We start from the raw sequence: 26,580 nt of genomic DNA, 5'->3' as shown, positions 1-26,580 counted from the left end.
ATTAGAGAGTTAGAGTAAAAAGTAAAAAGCTCTCAATAAAGTTGCCGCATTGATAACTCAATGGAGAGAAGCTTGGTTGGCCATTTGAAGGCCACTCATTCACTCCATCTTGTTCAGGGGAGCCAACCGCCATGGTCCCACGGTCATTATACCCTGGAGAGCCTGCTTCCCCAGGTCATCCCGGGACTAGCCAGACAGAGTCTTGGAGTGAGTACGGGCATGCTTCAGGTGCTGAGGTGTAATGATGTCCTGCAGCACCAGGAGAACCATTTGAGAAATCAAGTTCTACTTCTAGCCAGCCAGGCATTAACTGTGGGAACGTCCACCCTATCAGAAATTCTTAATGGTTTTATTTATGGTTGTTGTCCCTGTGCTGCTAAGCAAGATGTTTTAAGTTTGAAGCCAGAGCTCCGGGATAATGAATGACCCCACCTTTAAGTAGGTACATGTGTGACGGAAGAAGAACCAGAAGTGTATACTTCAGTGGTTATTAATAAACACTAATGGATAAACAGATCCGTAACAGAGACTTTGGAGATTTAATATTTGCTTCCATTGAATGTTCACTTCATGTCTGTGACTTAATTCCCCCTGTTAAAGTATTGGTAGCAACAGAATACACAAGAGAGGGAGACTGCATGATTAGAGTTGCCAAGTACCTTGACAAAGAAAAAAAGTGAAGGAACAAAACATTCTCTGGACCATTTAGAGTTATTTTAACCTCTTAAAATAGGAAGAGCATTCAGTTTTTCCTCCTTATAAAGAAGCCCTTCCAATACTCTACTGTGTGTTTGAAATTTGCTATGAGAGTACATCTTAAAAGTTCTCATCACAAGAAGAAACGCTGTAACTATATGGGGGGTGGATGTTAATGAGACCTATTATGGTAATTTTTTTGCAATATGAACACATATTGAATCATGACATTGCACATCTTCAGCTAATTCAATGTTACCTGTCAATTCTTTCTCAGTAAAACTGGATATTGTAAAATGTCACATAATAAACTTGTTTGCAAAAAATAAAAATAAAAAGCACCTTTTTTCCTACTGACATTTAGCTGTTTAAATAAATAACAAGGGATAGTCACGAAGCTTTAGGAGTTTTCTAATCTAGCCGTTTGACAGAAAAATCAGGAACACTAATCCTTCTCCCCAAAGACAGATTTAATCTGTTTAAAACTATAAAACCAGTGAAAATCTTTTCCCAGGACCATTTTATTCAGAGGTCAGATATTGGAGAAAAACTAAGGGCAAAAATCACAAAGCATAGTCCAAGAAAATATATGACAAGTAACCAGAAGAAATACTTGGACATCCTGCCCTTCATAAAACTTGTATCTTTGATATAACACAGAGGCAAATACTGGGGAGATACACACATTGAAACTGTATAAAAATAATCCTATTTCCAAGCTGCCTAAAAATGTATCCCACTATGAAGCTGAATGGTTTCTGAAAACAGAGTTAATATACTCAGATATAATACAAATGTATCCCACTATGAAGCTGAATGGTTTCTGAAAACAGAGTTAATATACTCAGATATAATATTAGCTGTCATCCATCAGTTTTTAATTTAATGAAGCCCTTTTAATTTAATTGTTATCAATTTGTTGAGTGTCTACTCTGTACCAAGCGTCCAGACTATTTACCAAAAGGCTCTAACTAGTAACATTGCCTGTAGGTTATCTGAGTTCACCGCTGTCAGGAATCTTCCAGGAGCAAGAGAGAAAAATCTCAACCTCACAATGCTTAAACCAAAAGGGATCTGACTGACATGTGCATCCATAAATCTCTGTGTTGAGGCTGGCTTCACACTGGCCAGGGGTTCAAAACACCCAGCCCCTCACCCTCATCTCTCAGGGGTCCCCCTCCGCTGGCTCCTGGCTCTCTGCTCATGGAGGCTCCAGTAATCCAACCCCACCTCTCACCACACCCATGACCAGTGAAACAAGTACCAAAGACCCTAGCAAAGACTCACTGCCTTTCACTGGGTCCTTGAGATTGCAACGAAAAGGATTCTGGCCGGATTTGAGGTCCAAGCCAGGCCATAAACACAGGGACTGACCACAGAGCAGGCATGGCTCTGAGAGGGAGAAGTGAGAATGGACGGTGACCAGCCAAGGCCAGCACATGTCCACCACCCGGCCTGCTCCCAGGACGGTCACCCAAGCAGTCACTGTACCGCACACTCTTTCATGTAACCCTATGCTCAAAACCCCAGGTGCTCCCACCGCTGCTGGGCAGTTTTCCACAGCCTGGCCCCATCTTTACAGCAGGTTCCCTTCCTAATCCCCCAAACTATCGCCAGCATCATATGACAGATGCCATTGATCATTCTCCAAAGATACACTGATCTACCAGAGTCTATGCATATACAGATAATCCTCCATTGAATTTCTATCTCTAGCACCGAGCCTGTGCAGCTCACATCTTCAACCCTCCCTCCCTCCCCAAGTAGCAACTTCTCTCTGGAGAAAGCCAGTTTCAACCAGGTTAACTGAAGAGAGTTCAAATTTGGAAAGATGTAAAACCACTTTTAAACAGACTCAGAACTCAAGGGGTTTAGACAGACTCATGGGTAGATATTGGTAGAAAAGTTCATCTCTGTAATCTTGATCTAACTTTCAAAAGTAAGGACAAAAAGGATAGATGTGTTCACCCAGACTCTTCTGTTACGGTAGCTGCACTGAAGGACACTGAAAATAAATTCTGAAATTATTGCATGTCAGAAGGATACTTAGTGTGTCAGGTTCCAAAGTGAAGTATCAACTTATTTCCCCAATTTGCTGGGAAACTGAAGTCCTTTCTCCACATGGGAAACTGGGCACCTGATAGACATATTTCTACAGGTTTTTGAGCCACCTACAAATCTCCGAATAATTCCAACAAATAATGTTATACTCTGGGAAAAACATAAGCTTTGCAAAATTTTCTTTTAATAGAAAAAAAAGTCAGTCAAATTTCCTATATAGATAAGGATATATTTACCCAGCTTAGGTCAAGGTAAAAAAAAAACATCTTGATGATTTCAGATAGTCTTGAATGCCTTTAAATGGGCAGGTTATTGAGTTCCATGTACCTATACAATTGTTACAGCAGATCTGGTTGAAATTTAACTAACCTTTAAAAATTTTCTGAAAGGGATAATAAAGCTAAAACAGTTCGTGACACAGAGGCATAGCTACTTAAGAACTGAGTGCTAGGGATTCTTGGAAAAAGCAGAGACAAGAAAAGGGAGGCCATCTTTGCTCAGGGGAAACCACAAACGTTATGCCAGCAGCCAATTCTCATAAATAAAAAGTCCGGCACTCGAGAGTTTTGTACAGGGTCCATATAATTTATTTTGGTAGGATGACCCTGGATGTGTAGGCTTAAAAGAACATGTGCTGTTGAACAAGAGGACAGTCCCAGGATTTATTTCAACACCACCTTAAAATAACCTCAACCAAAAATACCATTTTCAACAAGCTCAAATAAGAGAAAAGGGGGAAGAAATATGAGGAAAATAAATGAAGAACAGATGCGAGGCCCATTGTAACTCAAAGAATAAATGTATGGAGTGATCTGTTCAAGATCATTTAAAAACAATAATCATTTAAAAATAATAATAAAACAGTCCTGGGAGACTAAGACCTTGCTCTGAAGCACTATAGAAAGTCAAAGGCTTATTTTGATGGTTTTCCTCCAAAAATATTTCCAAAATTCTAAAATGCTTCTGAAGTTGACATCTTTTTCGACAAAGGCAAAGCACTAGGCTGTCTACTTATATAGCTCTTTGGGAACTATGGGAAAACATTTTTCCAAGGGCAAGTTGTGCCAACTGGAACTTATTGCCAGTCCAAAGGGAGGAGAAAGCCGGGCTTGGAGAGAACCAAGTCCTATACGGCCCTCTCACCAGCTTCTGGCAAGTGTCAGTGCCAGAGGACAGAGGGGTACAGCCGGCCGCCCCTGGCAAGGCCAGTTCCAGCTCATTTACACGTTCCCATGCCTCATCCAAGGCTCCCAGCCCCCAAGGACAGACTCCATCGTCCACACCACATTCTTCTCCGGCTCCTCCTACAGCACAGGCCTCTGGAGGCCATCACCGCCACTCTGGGAAGTGAGTACAAGCAGAGTGCCCTGCAGACACGAAGCCGTGGTGGCCTCTCTGAGCCCAGGAAGAAGGGGTGTACTGCCATCCTGTCACGATGAGCTCGGAGGCCACCGAGGCCAGTGGGGACCCACTCACCCAGCACAGCATGGCCCCTCCAGCTGCACATCCAAGACCTGCCCCCTTACTACCACCTTTCCTCGACCACCCCATTCCACAGCAAGCCTTCTCTGCCCTGCGGACTGCTGTGGCCCCTGCGGTCACTGCTTTTACTTGCCCTTTCCCGTGTGCCGCCTTCCTCCACGCTGTTTTCACTGGACCCCTGCCCTGGTGCTGATCCCACTATCCTCGGCAGCACCACGAACAACGCGAGGCCCACGCAACAGAGCCATGGGAAGAAAGGACACACAGTGTGTGGCTTACGGACGTTGTGAAATGAAGAAACCACTGCAGTGACGTCAGAGCAACCTAACAACCCTCGACTGTGGGGCCCTACAGACACACACCACACGCTTTTCATCTTTCCACCCTGATGCCTGACACAGTTGTGGCAAAATATTCATCCAGTGACACAAATTTAACAACATTTTGGTAAGAACAAAGTATGGGAGGGCTTGTACATAGAATCAGGTCTGACTGACTAGGAATGCAGAAGAGTGAATCTGAATTTTCAGACAAGGAGGTAAGGAATATTCAACTGTGGAAAATGTGGCAGGTACAAAACAAGAACAGACATCGGGAGCGGGGGAAACTTCCTTGTGCCAAACTTCATTGGCACAAGTGAAAACAAAGTGCCCCGTAGGTAACTTAGAACTAAGACTTTTTTTCTCACAGCTGGGATACAGTATGCAGCTGTAGCTAAAAAAAAAATAAATAATAATAATAACAGTCTTTAAAAGCTGCTATAAACACAAGCCAGCATGTAAAATAAAAGTGACACCATTAAACGAGATAGGAGATTTTTGTCTTTAAGTCCACTAGTCTTCATACAGGGCAGATGTTATTAACCCCTTGGTGTAGAATGTGAGACGTTTCTAGAAGTTCGTTTAGCGTTGCTTTAGGTCATAAATTCCTACATGACTGCTGTATAGGACACCCAGCTCTTCAGAAACATTCTTATTTGTTGAGCGGGGACTAAAGAAGGTACAAGGCCGTGGCAGCTTATGGGTACGCTGCAGGGCTGAAATCTGAGTCCCTGGGCACGATTTTTTTTCTTGCTGTCATTTATAATTTGCTTTGTGAAAAATCCCTGGGATTAAAGTTTTGGTTACAATGTGAGCTTTAAAGCCAGTTTTCCTTGCAAAACTCAAATGTGTGAGGTTGGTACCACAACCACATAGAACATGTTTACGGGAAGCCATTCTTCTATTTTCTCATATTTTTGAATTAATGAAATATTAGCCTAATTGTGTAAAAAATAAGCACAAAAAGAGTAAGACAAAAGGCTGTTGGAAGATAGTGGAGCGTGGACACAATATCACTTCAAACCATCCCTTGATTCATTCACTGGAAAAGTTTTCGTTGTGCACCTGACTCTCTGTCAGGAAGAGAGTGTCTGGAGCACTGGGGACACATCATGGACAAGACGAAGTCACTGCTCACAGGGAGCCCGTGTTCGGCTTGGGAGTGGGTGGGCAGGAACAGACAATTAGTAAAGTAAATTCATATATGCATGCCAGAAGATGCTGGGAAGGAAAGTCAAACTGGAGAAGCAACTGGGTATAGACAGGCACCAGCAAGTCCAGGGAAATCTGTGATAAAAATGATGGGATATTTCAGCAAAGAACCAAAGTAAGTAAAAGAACTGGCCATTAAGCAAATTTGGGAAAAGAGCATTTCGGGCAAAAGGGGACAACAAATGAAAGGCCCCGTGAGCTGGGATAGTCTGGACATGTCCCAGCGCCTACAAGGAGTTGATCCTGGGCCTGAGTCCTGGTGAGGAGCAGGAGATGGTGTCCCAGGGAGCCAGGGTGGTGTGTAGCACCTGCCAGGACAACATGAGGACTCTGGCTTTCCCTCTGAGTGGGTGGGAAACAACTGAGGGATTACTGGGGAAGGGCAACAGGATTTGGTAAAGAAATCTAATCATGGGAGATCTTCTAAGGTCTTGGCTTACAGCAATTATATGATTATCTACATGTATTTAAAGAATATTTTTTAATTTAATTCTTTCTTACAATGTAAGCTCCGTGAAACTAGGGACTCTGTCTGTCTAGTTCACCATTGGATCCCCAGGGCTTAAAACAGTACCTGACATGTAGGGTGCACTCAAGGAACAGTTGATGAGGGTACACGTGAATGAACACAGGCATGAGTGAGGTCTTTGGATCTACCCGCTTAGCTCAAGAAGGTAGGACCCCATGCTTCAAACCACCACTCTCCAGACTCGAACAGTCCACTTTAACATGCAAGTCAACCGTGTAAGTGTACCTGGAATGTTCTCAGTAACTCCTGCTTTGCTATATGCCCCAGGGAACGGAACTTTCTCTCACAGCTTGGCAATAACTTTATTTCTCCGGGAATCTGTGATAAGCAGTATTTTAACAAACGAAAAAGAGGAGAAAAATAAACACACAATTTTTATAAAGTTGTCACAGCCTGCCACAAAACTTTAAGTGGGGGTTATTTTTAAACTATTTTAAATGGCTGTGGGAGGAAGGGTTGGGTTTATGTCCTGGGAAGTACTTCTACTCCCAAAGGCTTCAACTAGCTGTCCACCAGGGGAAAGGGCACAAAAAAAATAGTTTAGACTGTTCCTGGCTTAAGAAATATGGTACAAAATGAGCTGCCTCGGACTCTAAGTGCAACATAGGAATACAAAACCGAACCTCACACGGGACAAAGTCACGGAATCCTCAGTGTTTGGTCAAAGGGTTTGATTTCATGCATACTTCACAGCTTGTCCTGTTCGGATTGGAAATGCCAATAAAAATAAGCCTTAAATAAGGATGAGAAAATATATGTACATCTGTTCTATGAAAATAAACATTCCAGACAACATTTTTCTGGCAAAGATATGACAGAAATGACAACCAAACAGAACCAGTTAAAGATGAAACTTCAAGGGCACATACTGAGATTTACTAATAAATAAACAGACATATATAAAAGGTTACAACTTCAAGTCTACCATTCCTCACAAGATTTCCAAAGTTTCAAGGTATGTAATGCCTTCATTAAGGTTTATAATGCCTTCATTATATTCCTTTTGAAAACTTTAAGGTTACCATGTTACTTTCACCCAACTTAAGACAAAAATTAAAGTGTGTCTCTCAGCTTCTTCTGCACACATTTACTCCAAAAACACTCTTCCTCAACAATCCAGGGTGAGTCACTGAGGCTTTGTGAAGAAGAACACAGGCCAGTGCAAAGGCTTCCTGAACAAAACCGGACATCTTTCCTAAAATCCATGTTGATCCATATTCATTCATGTCTGATAAACTGATGTTTTTATAAAAGAAAACTATGCTCTCAAGCATAGGTGTGAAGCAGAGGAGGGTTACAGGAAGGCACTCTGTGTAGAGTGCCTTCAGAGGGAACAATGTCATCCACTGTGCAGCGGGGAAGCGAATGAGTAAGTCAAATGACATGTTTGGATTAAGAAAATGTTTTTCATTATCAAATTTCATAGAAGCTATTTCAGCATATAAACCTGTGGCTACCTCTTTGTGCAGTAAAGATGATAATACAAATAATAAAAGAGCTGAAATGTACTGCATGCCAAGTTACTATGCACCTGACATGTATTCTCTGGGTGAGCCTCCTTACTCATTCCAGATGAGGAAATCAAGGCTTTGAGAGACCTCAGATGACTCATTCAAGAACACATACCTAGCTACAATAGCCAAGACCGTGTGGTACTAGTTGACAATGGATATGGAGATCAAAGGAATACAACTGGATGTCTGGTAAGAAACCCATGCACCTATGGCCTATGCACAATCAATTCAGTAGTGAGCTGATTTCCCACAAGGGTCTCAAGACAATTAAGAAAAGACTTTTCAATAAATGATGTGGGGACAACTGGAATTCTGTGTGAAAAGAATGAATCTGGACCTCTAATTCACACCAAATAAAAAAATTACTTCAAAATGGATCAAAGACCTGAAAAGTATAAAACTTTGTGACCACAGATTAGGCAATGGTTTCTTAGATAGGCCACCTAAAGTGTAAACAACCAAAGAAAAATAGGTAAACTGTGCTTACTCAAAAATAGAAATGTTTGGACTTCAAAGAATGTAAAAGTAAAAAAAAAAAAGCAAGCCATAGAACAGAACCAAACATTTGCAACTCATTTATCTGAGAAGGATCTGGTGTCTAGAATATATAAATATGGCTTAAAACTCAACAATAAAAAGATAGATAGCCCATTAAATGAACAAAAGGCTTAGGACACAACATAGGAGACAATCTCAATGACCTAAGATTTGAAAATGATTTTTTAAATACAACACCAAAGGCATGATCTATGAAATTAATTAATTAATTTGCCTATGTGGCTCAGTTGGTTGAGCGTCTGACTCTTGATTTCAGCTCAGATCATGATCCCAGAGTCATGGGATCAAGCCCTGCATCAGGCTCCATGATGAGCATGAAGCCTACTTAAGATTCTCTCTCTCTCCTTTCTCTCTCTCTCTCTTTCTCTCTCCCTCTCTCCTGCACCTTTCCCCCACTCTCTCTCCAAAATTAAAAAAAAAAAGGAGGGGTGCCTGGATGGCTCAGTCAGTTAAGTGTCCTACTCTTGGTGTCTGCTCAGGTCATGATCTCACAGTTTTGTGAGTTCCAGCTCCACTAAGTGAAAGAAGCCAATCTGAAAAGGCAACATACTATAGGATTCCAACTATATGATATTCTAGAAAAGGCAAACTCTGTAGACACTAGAAAGATCAGTTTTCCAGAGGAGGGGGGGGCAAGTGTGCAGACAGAGGGACAAACAGACGGAACAAAGGATTTTTAGGACAGTGAAAGCACTCCATATGCTACTATACTGATGGATACATGCCACTATAAGTTTGCTCAAATCCATAAAATGTACAAAAGGAAGAATGAACCCTAATGTAAACCATGTGCTCTGGGTGATAATGATGTGTCCATTCATCAGTAGTGACAAATAGACCACTTTGACTCAGATGTCAATACTGGGGAAAAGCATGTATGTGTCAGGGCAGAAAGTATATGGAAATCAAATCAAAATACCTTTTGCTCAATACTGCTGTGAACCTAAAATTAGAGCCTGGGGATCCTGGGTGTCTCAGTTGGTTAAGTGTTCAACTTCTGCTCAGGCCATGATCTCACAGTTGATGAGTTCAAAACCCATGCCGGGCTCTAGGCTGACAACACAGAGCCTGCTTGGGATTCTCTCTCTCCTTCTCTCTCTACCCCTGTCCTCCTCGCTTTCTCTCGCCCTCTTTCTCAAAAATAAATAAATAAACTTAAAAAAATTTTTAAATAACAAATAAAAAACAAACAGGTTAAAATAAGCAAAGGGTTTGAACAGAGATCTCTCCAAAGAAGATATATATATATATATATATATATATATATATATATATATATATATATATATAAATAGCCCATGTGCACACAAAACGGTGTTCAACATCATTTGCATCAGGGAAATGACAAACCATCACAATGAGGTATCAGTTCACATCCATTAGGATAGTTATCATCAGAAAGACAGACAATAATAACAAGCGTTGGCCAGAATATGGAGAAATCAGAACCTTCACACGTTGCTGTTGGGACTATAAAATGGCCTCTTTGGAAAACAATTTGTTAGTTTCTCAAAAGATTAAACATACAGTTACCGTATGACCCCAATATTCCAATCCTGGGTATATACTCAGGAGGACAGAATATATGTTCACATAAAACACCTATACGTAGGTGTTTTATATAAGCCTCATAGAGGCTTTATTCACAAAAAAAGCAAAATATGGAAACAACCCAAATATCTGTCAACTGACAGACGGATAAGGAAATGTGAGTGTTGCTGTTTCCATACAATAGAACATCATCCAGCAAAAAAGGAAGGTAGTACTGATAAGGGCTGCAATACAGGGAAAACTTGCAAATGTTACACGAAGTGAATGAAGCCGGTCACAACGGACCACGTACCGTCTGAGTCCAATTATATAAAATGTCAGAATAGGTAAACATGGCGGGACAGAAAGCAGATTTCTGGTTGCCAGGAGCGTGGGCAGAGAGACGTGGGGACTGGCAGCTAAACGGATATGAAGTTTCTTTTGGAGGTGACAGAAATGTGAAATTAGATAGTAAAAATCTTACACAAAAGGCAACAAAGTGCGCTGAACTGTACATTTTGAAAGACTGAATTATTTGAGTGTGAATGATTTCTCATCGTTAAAAGCATGCCAAAACTAAACAAGAAAGAAAAAAGAAAGAAGAAAGAAGAGATGCATCAGTAAGTGGCAGAATAAGAATCAAAACCGTGGGTACTTGACTTCAGAGACACGCCGCCTCCCACTGTCAGGCTCATAGGTGACGTGCATTTGCCAAATTAAGCAGAGCAAGAATTCCTTCCTGTCTTCCTGCCTTCATTCCACAAGTTCACTCAGTTAACAAATACTTACTGAGCACAGGGTATGTGGCAGGAAATTAATTTGTTTGCTTTTTTCTTTATTGTGGCAAAATCCACATAACATACAATTCGCCATTTCAGCCATTTTTTAAGCGTGCCGTTCGGTGGTATGGAGTACATTCTTAGTATATAACCATCACCTCTATTAACCACACTTTTGCATCACCTGAAACAGTAACTTTGTAATCATTAAGCAGTAACTCTCACTTTCCCTGACCCCCAGCCCCGGTAACGTATATTTTACTTCTGTCTCTAAGAGTTTTCTCCTTCCAGATACCTCCTATTAATGGAATCATATAATATTTGTCCCTTTTCTGTCTGCCTTATTTCACTCAGCAAAACATCTTAAGGGTTCATGTTCATCCATTTTGCAGAATGTATCAGAACTTGATTCTCGGGGCACCTGGATGGCTCAGTCAGTTAAGTGGACAACTTCGGCTCAGGTCATGATCTCACAGTTTGTGGGTTCAAGCCCCGCATCAGGCTCTGTGCTGACAGCTAGCTCAGAGCCTGGAGCCTGCTTCAGATTCTGTGTCTCCCTCTCTCTCTGCCCCTCCCCCACTCAGAGCTCTGTTGCTCTGTCTCAATAATAAAGAAAAACATAAGAAAAAAACTTCTTTCTCTTTTATGGTGAATAATATTCCATCATATGTATATACCTTAATTTGTTCACCCATTCATTGGTTATAGAACACATGGATCACTTCTACTCTTTGGCCATTGTGAATAATGTACCTATGATCATGGCATACAACTGTCTGTTTATTTCCCGTTTTTAATTCTTTTCGGTATACAGCTAAAAGTAGAATTGATGGGTGATGTGGTAACTCTATGTTTAACTTTTTGAGGAACCACCAAATTGTTTTCCACAGCAGCTGCACCATTATACACTCCCACCAGCCATGCACAAGGGCTCCAATTTCTCCACATCCTTGCCAACACTTGCTATTTTCATGATTTTTATAATAGCCATTCTAATGGGTATGAAGTATCTCACTGTGGTTTTCATGAGCTTTCCCTAACAGCTAGGGGTGTTGGGCATCTTTACATGTGGTTACTGACATATAAGAAACTTCTCTGGAGAAACGTCTATTCAAGTCCTTCACCTACTTTTTAATTGAGTTGCTTGTTATTTATTAAGTTATAAATGTATTTGCTTGTTGAAAACAGATGCAAATATATGACCCAAAGGAAGTGAAGCAAAACAAGGTCTTTCATATTATAAAAGAAGCCTTGAGCATGCCTTTAAATATTACACACCTCACATGCTAAGAAATGCATTTGTTTACTGCCCATCTTGATGGGTGATTGGCGATGTCAGTCAAGAAGAAAGATTGAACTATTTAAAGTAAATATATATTTTTTAATTTTTTTTAACATTTATTTTTGAGAGAGAGAGAGACAGAGTGTGAGCAGGAGGGGGAAGAGAGAGAGGGAGACAGTATCTGAGGCCAACTCTAAGCACTGAGCTGTCAGCACAGAGCTGCACATGGGGCTTGAACTTATAAACCAAGAGATCATGACCTGAGCTGAAGTCAGATGCTTAACCGACTAAACCACCCAGGTGCCCCTGAAGTAAATAGATTGTTTATGCACATGATATATGATAGAATACTCAACATTAAATAGTTAAAAACAATGAAATCCAGAGGGAGCTATGACCTAACACACAAACATATACGTTATGAGAAAAATTTCAGAATGTGTATGTATTGCCTGAATTTACTTCATCAGATTACTTTCAAAAAGATTTTGAGACCTTTATAAAATATATACAGTAAAAAAGAAAGGGCATAAAAAGTATAAAATACCTATAAAAAGTATGCCACTCTTGTGTTGTCCTCTATAATTTCTGAAGGGAGTACCCAGGTTTTAGTACAAAAATCCTGTGTGTCTCACAGAACTCTCAAACTCACCGTGACCACAGGTGACCTTGGGATTCCCTCTCACCCAACCTCCAGTCTTCCTCCTGTCGCTCCTCCGATCTTGGCAATCCGTGTTTTCAGTGCCGGGGCCAACAGCCTTGGTGTTACCCTTGCCTCCGCTTCTCCTCTGCTCTCAGAACTACCCCATCAGTAAATTCTCACCACACTACTCTTAAATTATTATATCCAGGTTCTTCTCACTCCACTGCTACCCCCACCCCAGTCCCCTCTTTCCATATTCGCTTACCCTCCCACATCCGCCCACTTTATTTTCGCCCAGAGCCCCTGCTAAATGCAAGTCAGAGCTCAGATCCCTCCCATGGATCCTCCCACATCCAGAATGAGGGTCTGTACATTCCCTGCCTCGCTCCCTGTCATCTCCCACTACCTCCGTCCCTCCCTCTGACCACGCTGTCTCTCTGCTATGCCTTGAAGATTCCAAGCCTAGTCCTACTTTAGGACCTTTGCACCAGAATGTTCCCTCTGCTTTCCTTACCTATGTAGATGGCTTCCTTTTCACTTTCTGAGCTCCTGCGCTAATCTCATTTTATCAGGAAGGCCATGTTACTACCATATATCCTAACTCCCTCACACTAACATCCCTCTCCTCCTTCACTTTACTGTTTTTCTTGATCTCATTTTCCCCATCACACACAGGCACGCACACAGAGTCTGTATCCCTCTAACTAGAAAGCTACCCAGTAGCTACCTGCATTTATATATAAACACTGAATGAGTACGGATTCTTATGTTGTCTGATACACTGGAAAATACAGTAAAAGAAGCATACTATAGAAATGAACTGGGTGATCCTTAATTTCTACACAAACAAAAAGTTTTGGAATTCATGCAAAGAAAAAAACAGCAAGAGGAAATATACTCAAATATGTTTATTTCTGTGTCAAATCTAACAACGATTCTAACACCGAATCAAAAGTAATACTTTTGTAACCTGAAAACTATTTATTAAATGAAACTGCAAGAATAACAGTGCTGATGATAAAATGGTACTGAATGACACAGAGAAAGAAGCTTCTCATGAATCTATCAATCTCTGTCACAGAGAATACTTGCAAATCAGATCACTATTTTCAAATGGAGGAGATGGAATTTTTGTAGTTCTAAGTTGGTGAGTTTGACATAAATTCAAAGCAAAACTCTAAAATGGATTCTTTAATGGAATTTTATATGAACCTAAAAGGAAACCATCCATTAGCAGGAACATTGTGGATTCAGTCAGTCATCATCACAGACTACTTCATTTTTCTTTGATAAGCTATTAGAAGTGATGAACAACATGAGAAAATGGTAGATGGCACCAAACTAAAGGAGCAAGTTAATCTGCTCTCAGGACTGAGATCTGGGAGATGGGAGGAAGGTGGCAGGAGTTACTAGGAAGTCACATCCACTGAATCTGGTTTCTTGGATGAGATCATGGATGATGTGACAGGAAGCAAGCTAGTTAAAATGCCTGTGGTAGCATACTGAGAAGAACAGGAGAATGTACCAGGACCGAAAGACAGAGCAAGGGATGAAGCAATAACCCAAATCCAATGAGACAATATTCAACAGAGGAGGGTAAGACAGTATCATTCAAGGCAAGGAAAGCTTGACTTCACAGCACAATGTGTAGAGTTAACTTAAGGGTTCTCTTCCACAGTCAGTTCACCAAAAGGCCAGAGATATGGCCCTATGGTATACACACTTTAAAAACAGTTAATAGAGACACCTAGGTGGCTCAGTTAGGTAAGCGTCTGATTGATTTCGGCTCAGGTCACAATCTCACAGTTTTAAGATGGAGCCCCACATCAATCTCTGTGCTGAGTTCAGAGCCTGCTTGGGATTCTCTCTCTTCTCTCTCTCTCTGCCTCTCTTCTGCTCACATTCTGTCTCTCTCAAAATAAATAAGATTTATTAAAATGTATAAAAAGTTAATAAATTTTAACTAACCCTGAAGCAATCATGCATTTGTAACTCACTGAGTAAAGTAACCAAGATGGTAAAGGGACATAAGTGAAGCCACTGCCTGTTTGCCAGCACAGGTGGTGCTAAGCTAACTGCTCAGGGAGGAGGGAAGCATTAAAGAGATGGCAGCAGCAAATGAAATACCTGAAGGGCCATTCCTGGAAGGAGCGTTGAAGAACCGGGCAATATCCCAAAGGACAGAGCTTGACCTAATTACTTAAAACTAAAGTGAAACAGATTTTTACTAAATATAAAGATAACTTAATGATTAGAGCTGTCCATGGCCATTCTGGACTGCCAAGGGACACTGAATTCTGTGCATGAGAAGTATGATTGGGGTAGTTGGTCATTTGGCTTGGAGTAAATTCAAACATGATCCTAGAACAAAGGATAACGACAAAACCCACCTGAAAATGGCTTACAAATAGCAATAAGTACATACCAATCAATAATTAGTTTATTTTTATGTTTATTTATTTTTGAGAAAGAGAGACAGAGAAAGTCACAGCACAAGCAGGGGAGGGGCCGAGTTAATGTTTTTTTAATGTTTATTTATTTGAGAGAGCATGAGCAGGGGAGGGGCAGAGAGAGAGAGAGAGAGAGAGAGAGAGAGAAAACCCCAAACAGAGGTTCTGACAGCACAGAGCCCAATGTGGGGCTTCAACCCATGAGATCATGACCCAAGCCAAAACCAAGCCAGATACTTAACCAACTGAGCCACCCAAGTGCCCCTCAATAATTATTTTAAATGTGGGGTGCCTAGATGGCTCAGTTGGTTGAGTGTCAGACTCTGATTTCAGCTCAGGTCATGATCTCATAGTTCATGAGTTCGAGCCCCACTTCAGGCTCTGTGCTGACAGTATGGAGCCTTCTTGGGATTCTCTCTCCCTCTCTCTCTGCCCCACCCTGGTTCACATGTGTACACACACTCTCTCTCTCTCTCTCAAAATAAATAAATAAACATTTAAAAAACAATAACACCTCTTATTATTTTAAATGTAAGTGGACTAAATGCTCCAACAAAAGACACAGGCTGGCTGAAAGGACTAAAAAAAAACACAAGACCCATATATATGCTGCCTCCAAGAGACTCACTTCAGACCTAAAGACACACACAGATTGCAAGTGAATAGATGGGAAAAGACATCCTACGCAAATGGAATGAAAAGAAACCTGGGTAGCAACGCTTGTATGAGACAAAACAGACCTGAAAACAAAGACTGTAACAAGAGACCAGGAAGGGCATTACAAAATGATAAAAGGATCCCTCCAACAAGAGGTTATAACAATTGTAAATATCTATGCACCCAACATACATTATATAAAGCAAATACTAAAGGGAGAAAGTGACAGCAATACAGTAATATTGTAAACTTTAACACCTCACCTTACATCAATGGATAGATCATCCAGAGAGAAAATAAGGAAACAGAGTCCTTAAATAATATATTAGACAAGATGGATTAATAAACAAAATATACCATTCAAACACAGCAAAATACACATTCCTTTGAAGCGCACATGTAACATTCCCCAGAATAGATCACATGTTAGACCACAAAACAAGTGTCAATAAATTTTAAAAAAGTGGGGTGCCTGGGTGCCTCAGTCAGTTGAGCATCCAACTTCGGCTCAGGTTATGAACTCACAGTTCGTGGGTTTGAGCCCAGAGTCAGGCTCTGTCCTGAAAGCTCAGAGCCTGGAGCCTGCTTCAGATTCTGTGTCTCTCACTCTCTCTGCCCTTCCCCCACTCACACTCTCCCTTTCTCTCTCTCAAAAATAAATAAACATTAAAAAATAAATAAATTTTAAAAGATTGAAATCAAGCATTTTTTCCAACCACAGCGATATGAAACAAAAAATTAATTCTAAGAAAAAAAACTGCAAAAAAAACCCCACAAATACATAGAGGCCAAACAACATGCTATTTCTACACAACCATTGGGTCAATAAGATCAAAGAGGAAATCCAAAAATACCTTGAGACAAATGAGAATGGAAAAACAACAGTCCAAAATATATGGGACATAATAAAAGCATTTCTAAGAGGAAAGTGTATAGTGACACAAGCCTACCTCAAGAAATAATAAAAATCTCAAATAAGCAATCTAACTTCCACCCAATGGACTATAAAAAGAAAAACAAAGCCCAAAGTTAGTCAAAGGAAGGAAGTAATAAAAATGAGAAGGGAAATAAGTGAAACATAGACTTTAAAAACCATAGAAAAGATCAATAAAACTAAGAGTTGGTTCTTTGAAAAGATAACAAAATTGAAAAACTTTCAACCAGAATGAATAAGAAAAATATGGAGAAGGCCCAAATAAATGAAATCAGAAATGAAAGAGAAGGTACAACCAACATCACTGAAATACAAGGGATTATAAGAGACTACTATGAACAATTATATGCCAATGAATTGGACCTAGAAAAAAATGGATAAGCCTAAAAGACATGGATAAATTCCTAGAAACACACAATCTTCCAAACTAAATCAAGAAGAAATAGAAAATGTGAACAGCCCAAATATTAGTATAAAACTGAATAGGCAGGCACACCTGGGTGGCTCAGTCAGTTAAGCTTCTGACTGAGTTCAGGTCATGATCTCATGGTTCCCCATTCAAGCCCTGCACTGGGCTCTCTGCTGTCAGCACTGAGCTCGCTTTGGATTCTCTGTCCCTCTCTGTCTCTTTCCCTCCCCCATTTGCATGCACCAACTGGAAAAGCATGCATGCTCTCTCTCTCTCTCTCTCTCTGAAAAATAAACACTTAAAAAAATTTAATTGAATAGGTAATCAAAAAACCCAATAAACAAAAGTCCATATGGATTTACAAGTTAATTCTACCAAATATTAAAGGAGAGGTAATACCTGTCCTCAAACTATTCCCAAAAAATACAAGAGGAAGAAACACTTCCAAATTCAGTCTGTGAAACCAGCATTACCCCGATACCAAATCCAGACAAAGACACGACAAAAAAATAAAATTACAGACCAATATCCCTGATGAACACAAAGACAAAAATCCTCCAGAAAATATTACCAAACCAAATTCCACATACATTAAAAGGATCATATACCACTATCAAGTGGGATTCTGAAAGAATAATTCAATATGTGCAAATCAATGTGATACACATTAACAAAAAGGATTCAAATCATATGATCACCTCAGTAGATATAAAAAAAAACATTTGGCAAAATTCAACATTTATGATAAAAAAAAACTTTTAACAAAAGGAGTGGAGAGGGAACATTCCTCAACATAATAAACACCATATACAACAAACCCACTATCATACTCAACAGTGTAAAACCAAAAGCTTTCCTTCTAAGATTAGGAACAAGTGACCGCAGCTAAAGACATGAGGCAGCCAAGTTGGTAAGGAAGAAATAAAGCTGTCATTATTTACAGATGACATGATATATAAAACTCTAAAGACTCCACCAAAAAAACTATTAGAACGAATAAACAAATTCAGTAAAGTTGCAGGATACAAAATTAATATCCAGAAATCTTTTGCTAATAAATCTTTACATTAGGGGTTTTTTTTGTTTTTTTTGTTTTTTATTTATTTTTGAGAGACAGAGAGACCGTGAGCAGGGGGAGGGGCAGAGAGAGAAGGAGACACTGACCCTGAGGCAGGCTCCAGGCTCTGAGCTAGCTGTCAGCACAGAGCCTAATGCAGGGCTCGAACCCACAAACCGTGATATCATGACCTGAGCCGAAGTGGGATACTTAACTGACTGAGCCACCCAGGTGCCCCTAAATCTTTACATTAGTAACAAAGTATCAGGAAGAGAAATTAAGTAAACAATCCCTTTATACTTCCATCAAAAGGAATGTAATACTTAGGAATAAATATAACCAAGGAGGTTAAAAACCTACACTCTGAAAATGAGAAGGCACGGATGAAAGAAATTGAAGAAAGCACAAAGAAATGGAAAGATATACTGTGCTCATGGATTGGAAGAATCAATATGATTAAAATGTCCATCCCACCTAAAGCAATCTACAGATTCAATGTAATCCCTATCAAAATACCAATGGCATTTTTCACAGAACTAGAATAAATACGCCTAAAATTCATATGAAACCACAAAGGACTCCAAATAGCCAAAGCAATCTTAAGAACAAAACTAGAGCTATCATGCTCCCAGATTTCAAACTATACTACAAACGTTCAGTAATCAACGCAGTATGGTACTGGCACTAAAATGGATGCATAGATCGATGGAACAGAATGGTGTCCAGAAATAAACCTACACACATATGGTTAATCAATCAAGACGAAGGAGGCAAGAATACACAATGGGGAAAAGACAATCTCTTCAATAAGTGGTGCTGGAAGCTATATGCAAAAGAATGAAACTGGACCACTTTCTTATATCAGATACTAAAATAAACTCAATATGGAGTAAAGACTTCAATATAAGATCTGAAAACATACATAAAGTATAACATAGGCAATAAACTCAAAGACCAGTATTAGCAATATTTTTTGGATTTATCTCCATAGAAAAGGGAGGGGGGAAGCAAACATAAGCAGGACTACACCAAACTAAAAAGCTTTTTCACAGCACAGGACCATTAACAAAACAAAAAGGCAACCTACTAAATGGGAGGTGATATTTGCAAATGATATATCTGATAAGGGACTAACATACAAAATATATAAAGAACTCATACAACTCAACACTAAAAAAACCCCACAACAATCCAATTAAAAAATGGGCAGAGGACCTGAACAGACATTTTCCAAAGAAGCCATACAGATGGCCAACAGACACATGAAAAGATGCTCAACATCACAGATCATCAGGTAAAGGATAAACGATACCACAATGAGATGTCACTCCAAACCTGTCAGAGTGGCTAATATAAAAAAGAGACAAGAATATTTGGTATATTTATACAATAGAATATCACTCAATCATAAAAATGAATGAAGTCTTGTCATTTGCAACTACATGGATGGACCCGGGGTATGGTATTAAGCGAAGTGCAGGAAGTCAGACAGTGAAAGACAGACACTGCATGATTTCACTTACATGTGGAATCTTAAAAATCAAACAAATAAAACAAAGCAGAAACATACCCAAACATACTCATAATTATGAGTGGTTGCCAGAGGGGAGAAATGGGGGGATGGGCAAAATAGGTGAAAGAGATTAAGAGGTACAAACTTCCAGTTACAAATAATCCACAGGGATATAAAGTACAGTACAGAGAAGTCAATAACACTGTAATAACTTTGAAGGGTGACAGCTGGTGACTAGACTTATCATGGTGACCATTGCATAATGTATATAAATGTTAAATCTGTATGTAATACACCTGAAACTGATAATATTGTATGTCGGCTATACTTCAATAATTTAAAAAAAAAAACCAAGATTCTCTCCTCAGATACCTGAAATATCTCTGTATCTTCCCTAACAAAAGTCATTTGTTTAGGCTCCTCTATTTAAAAGATAAATTAATTTCTTTTATACAAACAGGCATAATTGTGGTAAATAAACTTTTCTATATCCAGCAAGACCTTCTCCTTTCCCTACTCTACCCTTTGTTTCTGCTGAAACTAAAGAATTTGCCTAAATGCTGGGCCATATAAGAATCTCTCAAACACTGAAAGATATCACCTAATACCCTTGTAAGATTGTTCCTCCTCCAAGACATTCTATTCTAGGCAATATATACTAAGAAACTTATACCAGGGATTTTCATAAGGGCTTAAAATCCAAATCCCTAACAATGGAGACAGGTTAGGCAAGCTATAGTCAAATGAATAATATGCATTCATTAAAACAATATGTAGGTGAGTGAATTCTGAATATAAGAGATCTACAGAGGGTAACAGTGGGCAAAAAGTTCAGTAAGAGAGAAAAAGCACACTATAACTATGTAAAAAGGGTATAGTATCACAAGTTGGAACTGTAATGATAGAAATATAACTTCATGCTCAATAGGTTGTTTTCCTAAGAAACTGTTTAAATGTATAATATTTAAAATCTATATTCTTTTTTGATGTAAACCTATCTATTCATACTATTTAAATCACTGTTCCCAAAGCATCTAGGTTCTGTTTACTATATAAGTCATTCTGTATTGTTGAAATCACAGGAAGAGAAATACATAAGATGTAAACATAATTTCCTCAAAAAATATAGAATTACTCTATGACCCAGTAGTTCTATTTCTAGAGATACACTCAAGAGAATTAAAAACTTATTTTCAGGAAATGAAAGATTGGGCAGAACGGGTAAAGAGGAGGAGTCAGGCCTCTCAATACGGAATAAGTGTATCATGGGATTAAAGGGCAGAGCATAAAGACTATAGTTAATGACACTGTTATAGGACAGATGGGAGCTCTACTTGCTGTGAACACAGCATAATGCATAAACTTGTCAAATCACTATGCTGTACGCCTGTATTAATGTAACACTGTGAGTCAACTATACTCAAATTTTAAAAATATATTTTCATATAGAAACAAGTATAGGAGTGTTCACAGCAGCACTACTCATAAAAATCAAAAAAGGAGTCAGGGCACCTTGTGGCTCAGTCAGTTAAGCGTCCAGCTTCAGCTCAGGTCATGATCTCACAGTTCGTGGATTCAAGCCCCATGTCAGGCTCTGTGCTGACAGCTAGCTCAGAGCCTGGAGCCTGCTTCCGGTTCTGTGTCTCCCTCTCTCTCTGACCCTCCCCTGCTTGCAATGTCTCTCTCTGTCTCTCAAAAATAAATAAAAAACATTAAAAAATTTTTTTTAAATCAAAAAACTGGAAACAACCCAAATGCCCATAAATTGGAGAATGGATAAACAGCATGTGGTATATCCATATAATGGAATATTATTCTGCAATATAAAGGAATGAAGTATCAATAACATGTCATGACTTGGATGAACATAGGAAAAAAAATGATGCTAAATGAAAGAAGTCATAGAAGGCCATATCTTATAATACTCCATTTATATGAAATGTCCAGATAGGCAAATCTAATAGAGACAGAAAGTAGATTAGTGGTGGGCATGAGGAACTAAGGACTAAATACTGCTAGGCATTGGGTTTTCTTTTGGGGATGATGAAAGTGCTCTGAATTAGATAATGGTGATTCTTGCACAACATTGTAAATCCACCAACAAACACTGAATTGTACACTTGAAAATGACTGCGATGGTGAATTTCACGTTATTTGGATTCTAATTAAAACTATATAGTCACAAAATACATATCGTTTTCATATGTGCGTGTGTGTGTGTGTGTGTGTGTGTGTGTATAACAATACACCGACATCTGCAAGTACTAAGCACTATTACCTCTACTACTGTACCTCATCACGGGTACAACACATGAGGCCTGGATCACTAAAGCAAATACTAAAAACTGAAGAGCCGAAACCAAAAGTTACTCACTCCCCTATTATTCAATTATTAATTTATTTACCATGTGCTTTATTGGTGCCAGGAACTGTGTTCGGTGCTGTGGAGACAGGGATGAACAAGATATGATCCTCACCTTCCTAGGGCTTCTAGTCCAGACGTTAAACAATGTCTAGAGGAGCTTGACATTAAACATGACTCAAATAAATATAGAACTTAAAACAAGGAGCATAAGGTGAAATACTGTGTTTGGTGATACAACTAAGAAGAAAACCTGACTTAGATGAGGTATTGGGCAACAACCTCCCTAAGGAAATTCTGTTTAGTCTGAAACTAGAAAGATGAGTTTTAGGGGCAACTAGGTGGCTCTGACGGTTAAGCATCCAACTCCTGGATTTGGCGCAGGTCATGATCTCAGTTTGTGGGATCAAGGCCCACATCAGGCTCTGTGATGACAACACTGAGACTTCTTGGGATTCTCTCTCTCTCCCTCTAAAAATAAATAAATAAACTTTTAAAAAAGAAAGATGGGTTTTACCCAGGTGAAGAGTGAGAATAAGAGTATCCCCTAGGGGCGCCCAGTCAGTTGAGGGTCTCATCAGGACGCTTGATTTCGGCTCGGGTCATGACCTCAGGGTCATGGGATCGAGCCCCGTGTTGGGCTCCACACTGAGCATGGAGTCTGCTTGAGATTCTCTCTTGCTCCCTCTACCCCTTTCCCAGTCACGTGTGTGTATGCTCGCTCTTTCTGTCTCCCCTCTCTGGAATAATTTTTTTTATTTAAAAGGGTATCCCCCAGAGGGAAGAGCAGTACAAGTCCCAAGGCAGAAAAGACCTCACACCTGAGAAACCCACTAAGGCTAGTTGTGACTGTAGTGAATAAGAAAGAGAGTGTCACAGAATGAGGCTGCAGAAGTTAACAGGGACCGGTCTACTAAGGACCTTACCGGCCACTCTGAGTATTCTCGCTTTATGTACTGGCTACAAAGGGATGTTCTCCAAGAATTTCAGCAGGCAGGTAACATGATCAATGTAAAACCATCACCAGGCTCCTCTGTGGCGAAGGGACAGAGAAGAGCAAACAGGACAGCAGGAAACCCGTTAGGAAGCTAGTCCAGCAATGGCTCAGACTAGGGAAATGAGGTAGAAAGAGAAGACATTTCCAAGGTGAGTTTTGCAGTTTGGGAGGTCATCACATATTCTATTTTACAACTTAAATCTACTGATGTGAAAAAAAAAAAAAGGCTTCCAGAAAGACCAAAGCATAAAAAGTAGAGATTACTTAGCCAGGATCTTAAACTCACTAGCTTCAATCCAATACCAAACCAAATCCCGCAAAACTCTTCAGACTATGTCCAGGATTCCGGAAGCCTCTTCATAGAACTGAACCCAAATTATCCCTAAGCTTCTTACAGGATATTTTCTTACTAGTAAGCTTTCAGAGTGGCGAAGAAATCCAGACAGTGAAGCAGAAACCCAAAAGTTCACTGTGATGAGTACAGGTAAGGTTTGGTGTCCTTATTTGGACCCACCTGCAAATTACCTTGTCCTTAAAATATTTTTTTTTCCTGTAAAGGAGCGATTCTGGAAGAGAAGCACCCTGCTTAACATATGCTCTGTTAAAGGCTTCAGTTAAACACGCACACACACACAAGAGAAAGAAATATGTGCGAGTATTCCAGATTATTCATGTACATCTGTCTCCTAAACTGCACTCCAGAGACGGAAGCAGAACACAGAGGCTGTGGTGGATACCCTACAGTTTACAAAGAGTAAGTGAATGACTTCCATTGTAGTAACAAAGCAACTGTACATTATACACGCAAACGTGTGTGTATTTCTTTTCCTCTTAAAATAAAGACCTGCTACCTACCTGGAAAATATCATTTCAAACCCGCAGTGGTCAGGTACACTAAATTTGTGAATATCTGTCTATCCTTAGAACTCAAGACACAAATCATGAAATCTAGGGCAATCAACCTGTTCAGCCTGCCCAGAGCATACCAAAATAAAATAATCAAATCACTAGTTATAGACTTTGCAACACCTACTCTGTAAGTAGTCTTGTTCTATTATTTTTCATTTATACTGTGAAAATCAGTTTTGCGCTTAAAAATGCAAAATGCAAAAAGAGATGTTGTCAAGTCTCAAAGAATCATTTCATCATTTCCATCTTTATCATTCTGAAGGTTTCAGCTTCTTTGAGGTTGTAAGGATATCTTCCAACACATCATATTGATCATGGCATGACTGCGGTTTCAAGTGCTCCTGGTCCTCCTTTACTCCTTACGTGTTAAGACTCTGCCCTTCTTGGGCACCTAGATGCCTCAGTAGGTTGAGCATCCGACTTCAGCTCAGGTCACGATCTCATGGTGTGAGTCTGAGCCCCACATCGAGCTCTCTGCTGTCAGCACAGAGCCCGTCCCCTTTGATCCTGATCCCTTCTCTCTGTGCCCCTTCCCTGCTTGTATGCGTTCTTGGTAGGTAGGTAGGTAGGTAGGGTAGGTAGGGTAGGTAGGGTAGGTAGGAAGGAAGGAAGGAAGGAAGGAAGGAAGGAAGGAAGGACGGACTCCACTCTTCTTTAAGAAGGCTTCCCTCACCTCTTACGGTCACTGATTCTCCATCCATCCTCCCTCTGCCCACTATCTCTTGCATACATCTCTGTCCAGATGTGCAACTGCCCCCTCTTTCAAACAGGAGTTCTCTGAGACTTCATGCTCCCAGCATCTAACACAGCCTCACACATGAAAGGTTCCCAAATCCTTGTGAAATGAAATGAATGATTAAATGAACCTGCATCCACCCAATCTCTGTATTTAATTTTTTACATCTGTATTATCCTAAATGTCATTGACCCTTGATCCAATGACATTTCAGACAATTCTCCATTTTCCCCCATTTTTTCCATTACCTGACAGGGGATTTTTGATTTGAGGCACTGCACTGCTTAGAAGAAAGAAACCAATTTTATCAACACCAATTTTAAGAATAAGTAGAATGTCGCTTGCTGCCCAGGTTTACACACAGGGCTTTGTACAGAGCTTGAATATAGATTAGAAAAGGCCTTTAGTCCTCAAATTCACGTTCCTGAGTGCCATGTCACTCTACCACTCTCGCTATCACTCTATCACTCCTGACATTCACATCAGTTATCATTTTTACAAAGGGCACCCTTCATCATGACAAAGAAAAGACGCCCCTGGCAAGGACGGAAAGACTCCATGAGTTATATTTGTCATTCCGGAATAAATTATTTAGCACCACTTAAATCCTAAAAGCTTTGAGCCACCAACCCTGTGGTTTATGGCACTCTCTTCCATGTTTACAAGTTCCCAATAGTCAAGCAACAATTTAATTCCACAGTGCAAAATCAATACAGCTTAAATTTACTATTGGAACTGACACGATCCAGCAAACTAAAAAAAAAGATTTATTCTTCCATTGGCATGAGATCATCCTAAAGCTGCTTCTACAAAGAGGTATTTAAAAACCATTCCAGAATTTAGGAATGGATTGTTCTTACTGGACTTTTAAGAAGGCGATGCCAACCCCACTCCCACGCCCCTTGCAGGGAAATGAGTGGGGTCCCTGGGGCCGCCTAAGTTCTGACCACACAGACCCAGCTTTGACTTAACTCTGTTAAGGGCCTAGATTTTGGACGTGAGATCATCCCGCAAAGGCAAGGAAGCTGTGGTGGCGGTAACGAGATAGCCAACTAGCTTGTGAAATACATTCTTTCACTAGTTTGAAGTTTTTATCAGACGGGAAAGTCGATCGTCGTCTTCACTCTAAATTATATTACGAGTAGGAAAGTTTGGCGCAGGGGTCAACGATTCCAGCGTTATTTCTCTGGAATGACCAGGGACGAGGCGCTTTTGTTGAGTGGCAAAAGCTGGTGCGGTTTCAAACACACCGGTGGATGAATCTGTAAGCCTTCTCCTCAAGTAACCGAACTGGCGGAAAAGGCAAGAAGAGGGAAAGCCCGGTAGTAAGATTCACCCTACGGCGAATACTGATCATCTGCTCCGGGTTAAGGTCCATGGCAGCTGATGGCCTGAGGCTGCGGAAGCGAGAAGCGAGCTGGGTGGGTCTGAACGCTGAGATTCAACAAGCTTCCAGAGTGCCTTCGGTCCACCTGCACAGAACTCGTTTGCTCGCACCTGTCATCAGGAAGGCTTGTTTCTCTTTTCAACTGCTCAGAGCAGCCAAGAGAACATTTCGGGGGGCCGGAAGGGGGTGGGCAGCAGCAGCGCCCTAGTGCCAGGCTAGAAGGGAGCGTTTATCAGCCCATCAGCGGCCCCATTCCTCAACAGACAATTGGGGCTCCCTCCCGTCCACCCCTGTGTGCAATGCGCACTCTCAAGGACAAGAGGTGAGATCCAGCAGCAGCCACAGCTAGGCCTGCAAGGCAGCAAGAGGAAGATGAGCCTCACAGCGAACCCGGAGACGCTGGAGCGCTGCCTCCGCCCTCGCTCGCGCTGCTGGCTCGGCCAGCGCCCCGCAGGGAAGCCGGGCCTCCGGGCCGCTCAGCATCCCTCCTCCGGCTCCCGCTCTCCCTCTCCCGCCCGCGCCGGGGCCACCAACCTTGGGCGTGCGGATGTGCTCCATGGCGG

General features: G+C 40.6%; 1 protein-coding gene across 1 annotated transcript in view; it reads right to left on the bottom strand.

The window, feature by feature from the left end:
• Positions 1–26,575, bottom strand: part of MTMR7 (myotubularin related protein 7) — a 103,212-nt gene extending 76,637 nt beyond the window's left edge. The window contains exon 1 of the mRNA XM_029935092.1: positions 26,552–26,575. Coding sequence (XP_029790952.1) covers positions 26,552–26,575 — 24 coding nt within the window. The remainder of the gene's footprint in view (positions 1–26,551) is intronic.
• Positions 26,576–26,580: the final 5 nt, after the last annotated feature.

The sequence above is a fragment of the Suricata suricatta genome, chromosome 1, assembly GCF_006229205.1.
Source record: "Suricata suricatta isolate VVHF042 chromosome 1, meerkat_22Aug2017_6uvM2_HiC, whole genome shotgun sequence".
In the NCBI taxonomy this organism is placed as follows: Eukaryota; Metazoa; Chordata; class Mammalia; order Carnivora; family Herpestidae; genus Suricata; species Suricata suricatta.
The sequence above is the reverse complement of the archived record's forward strand: the minus strand, read 5'-3'. Positions and strand labels throughout refer to the sequence as shown.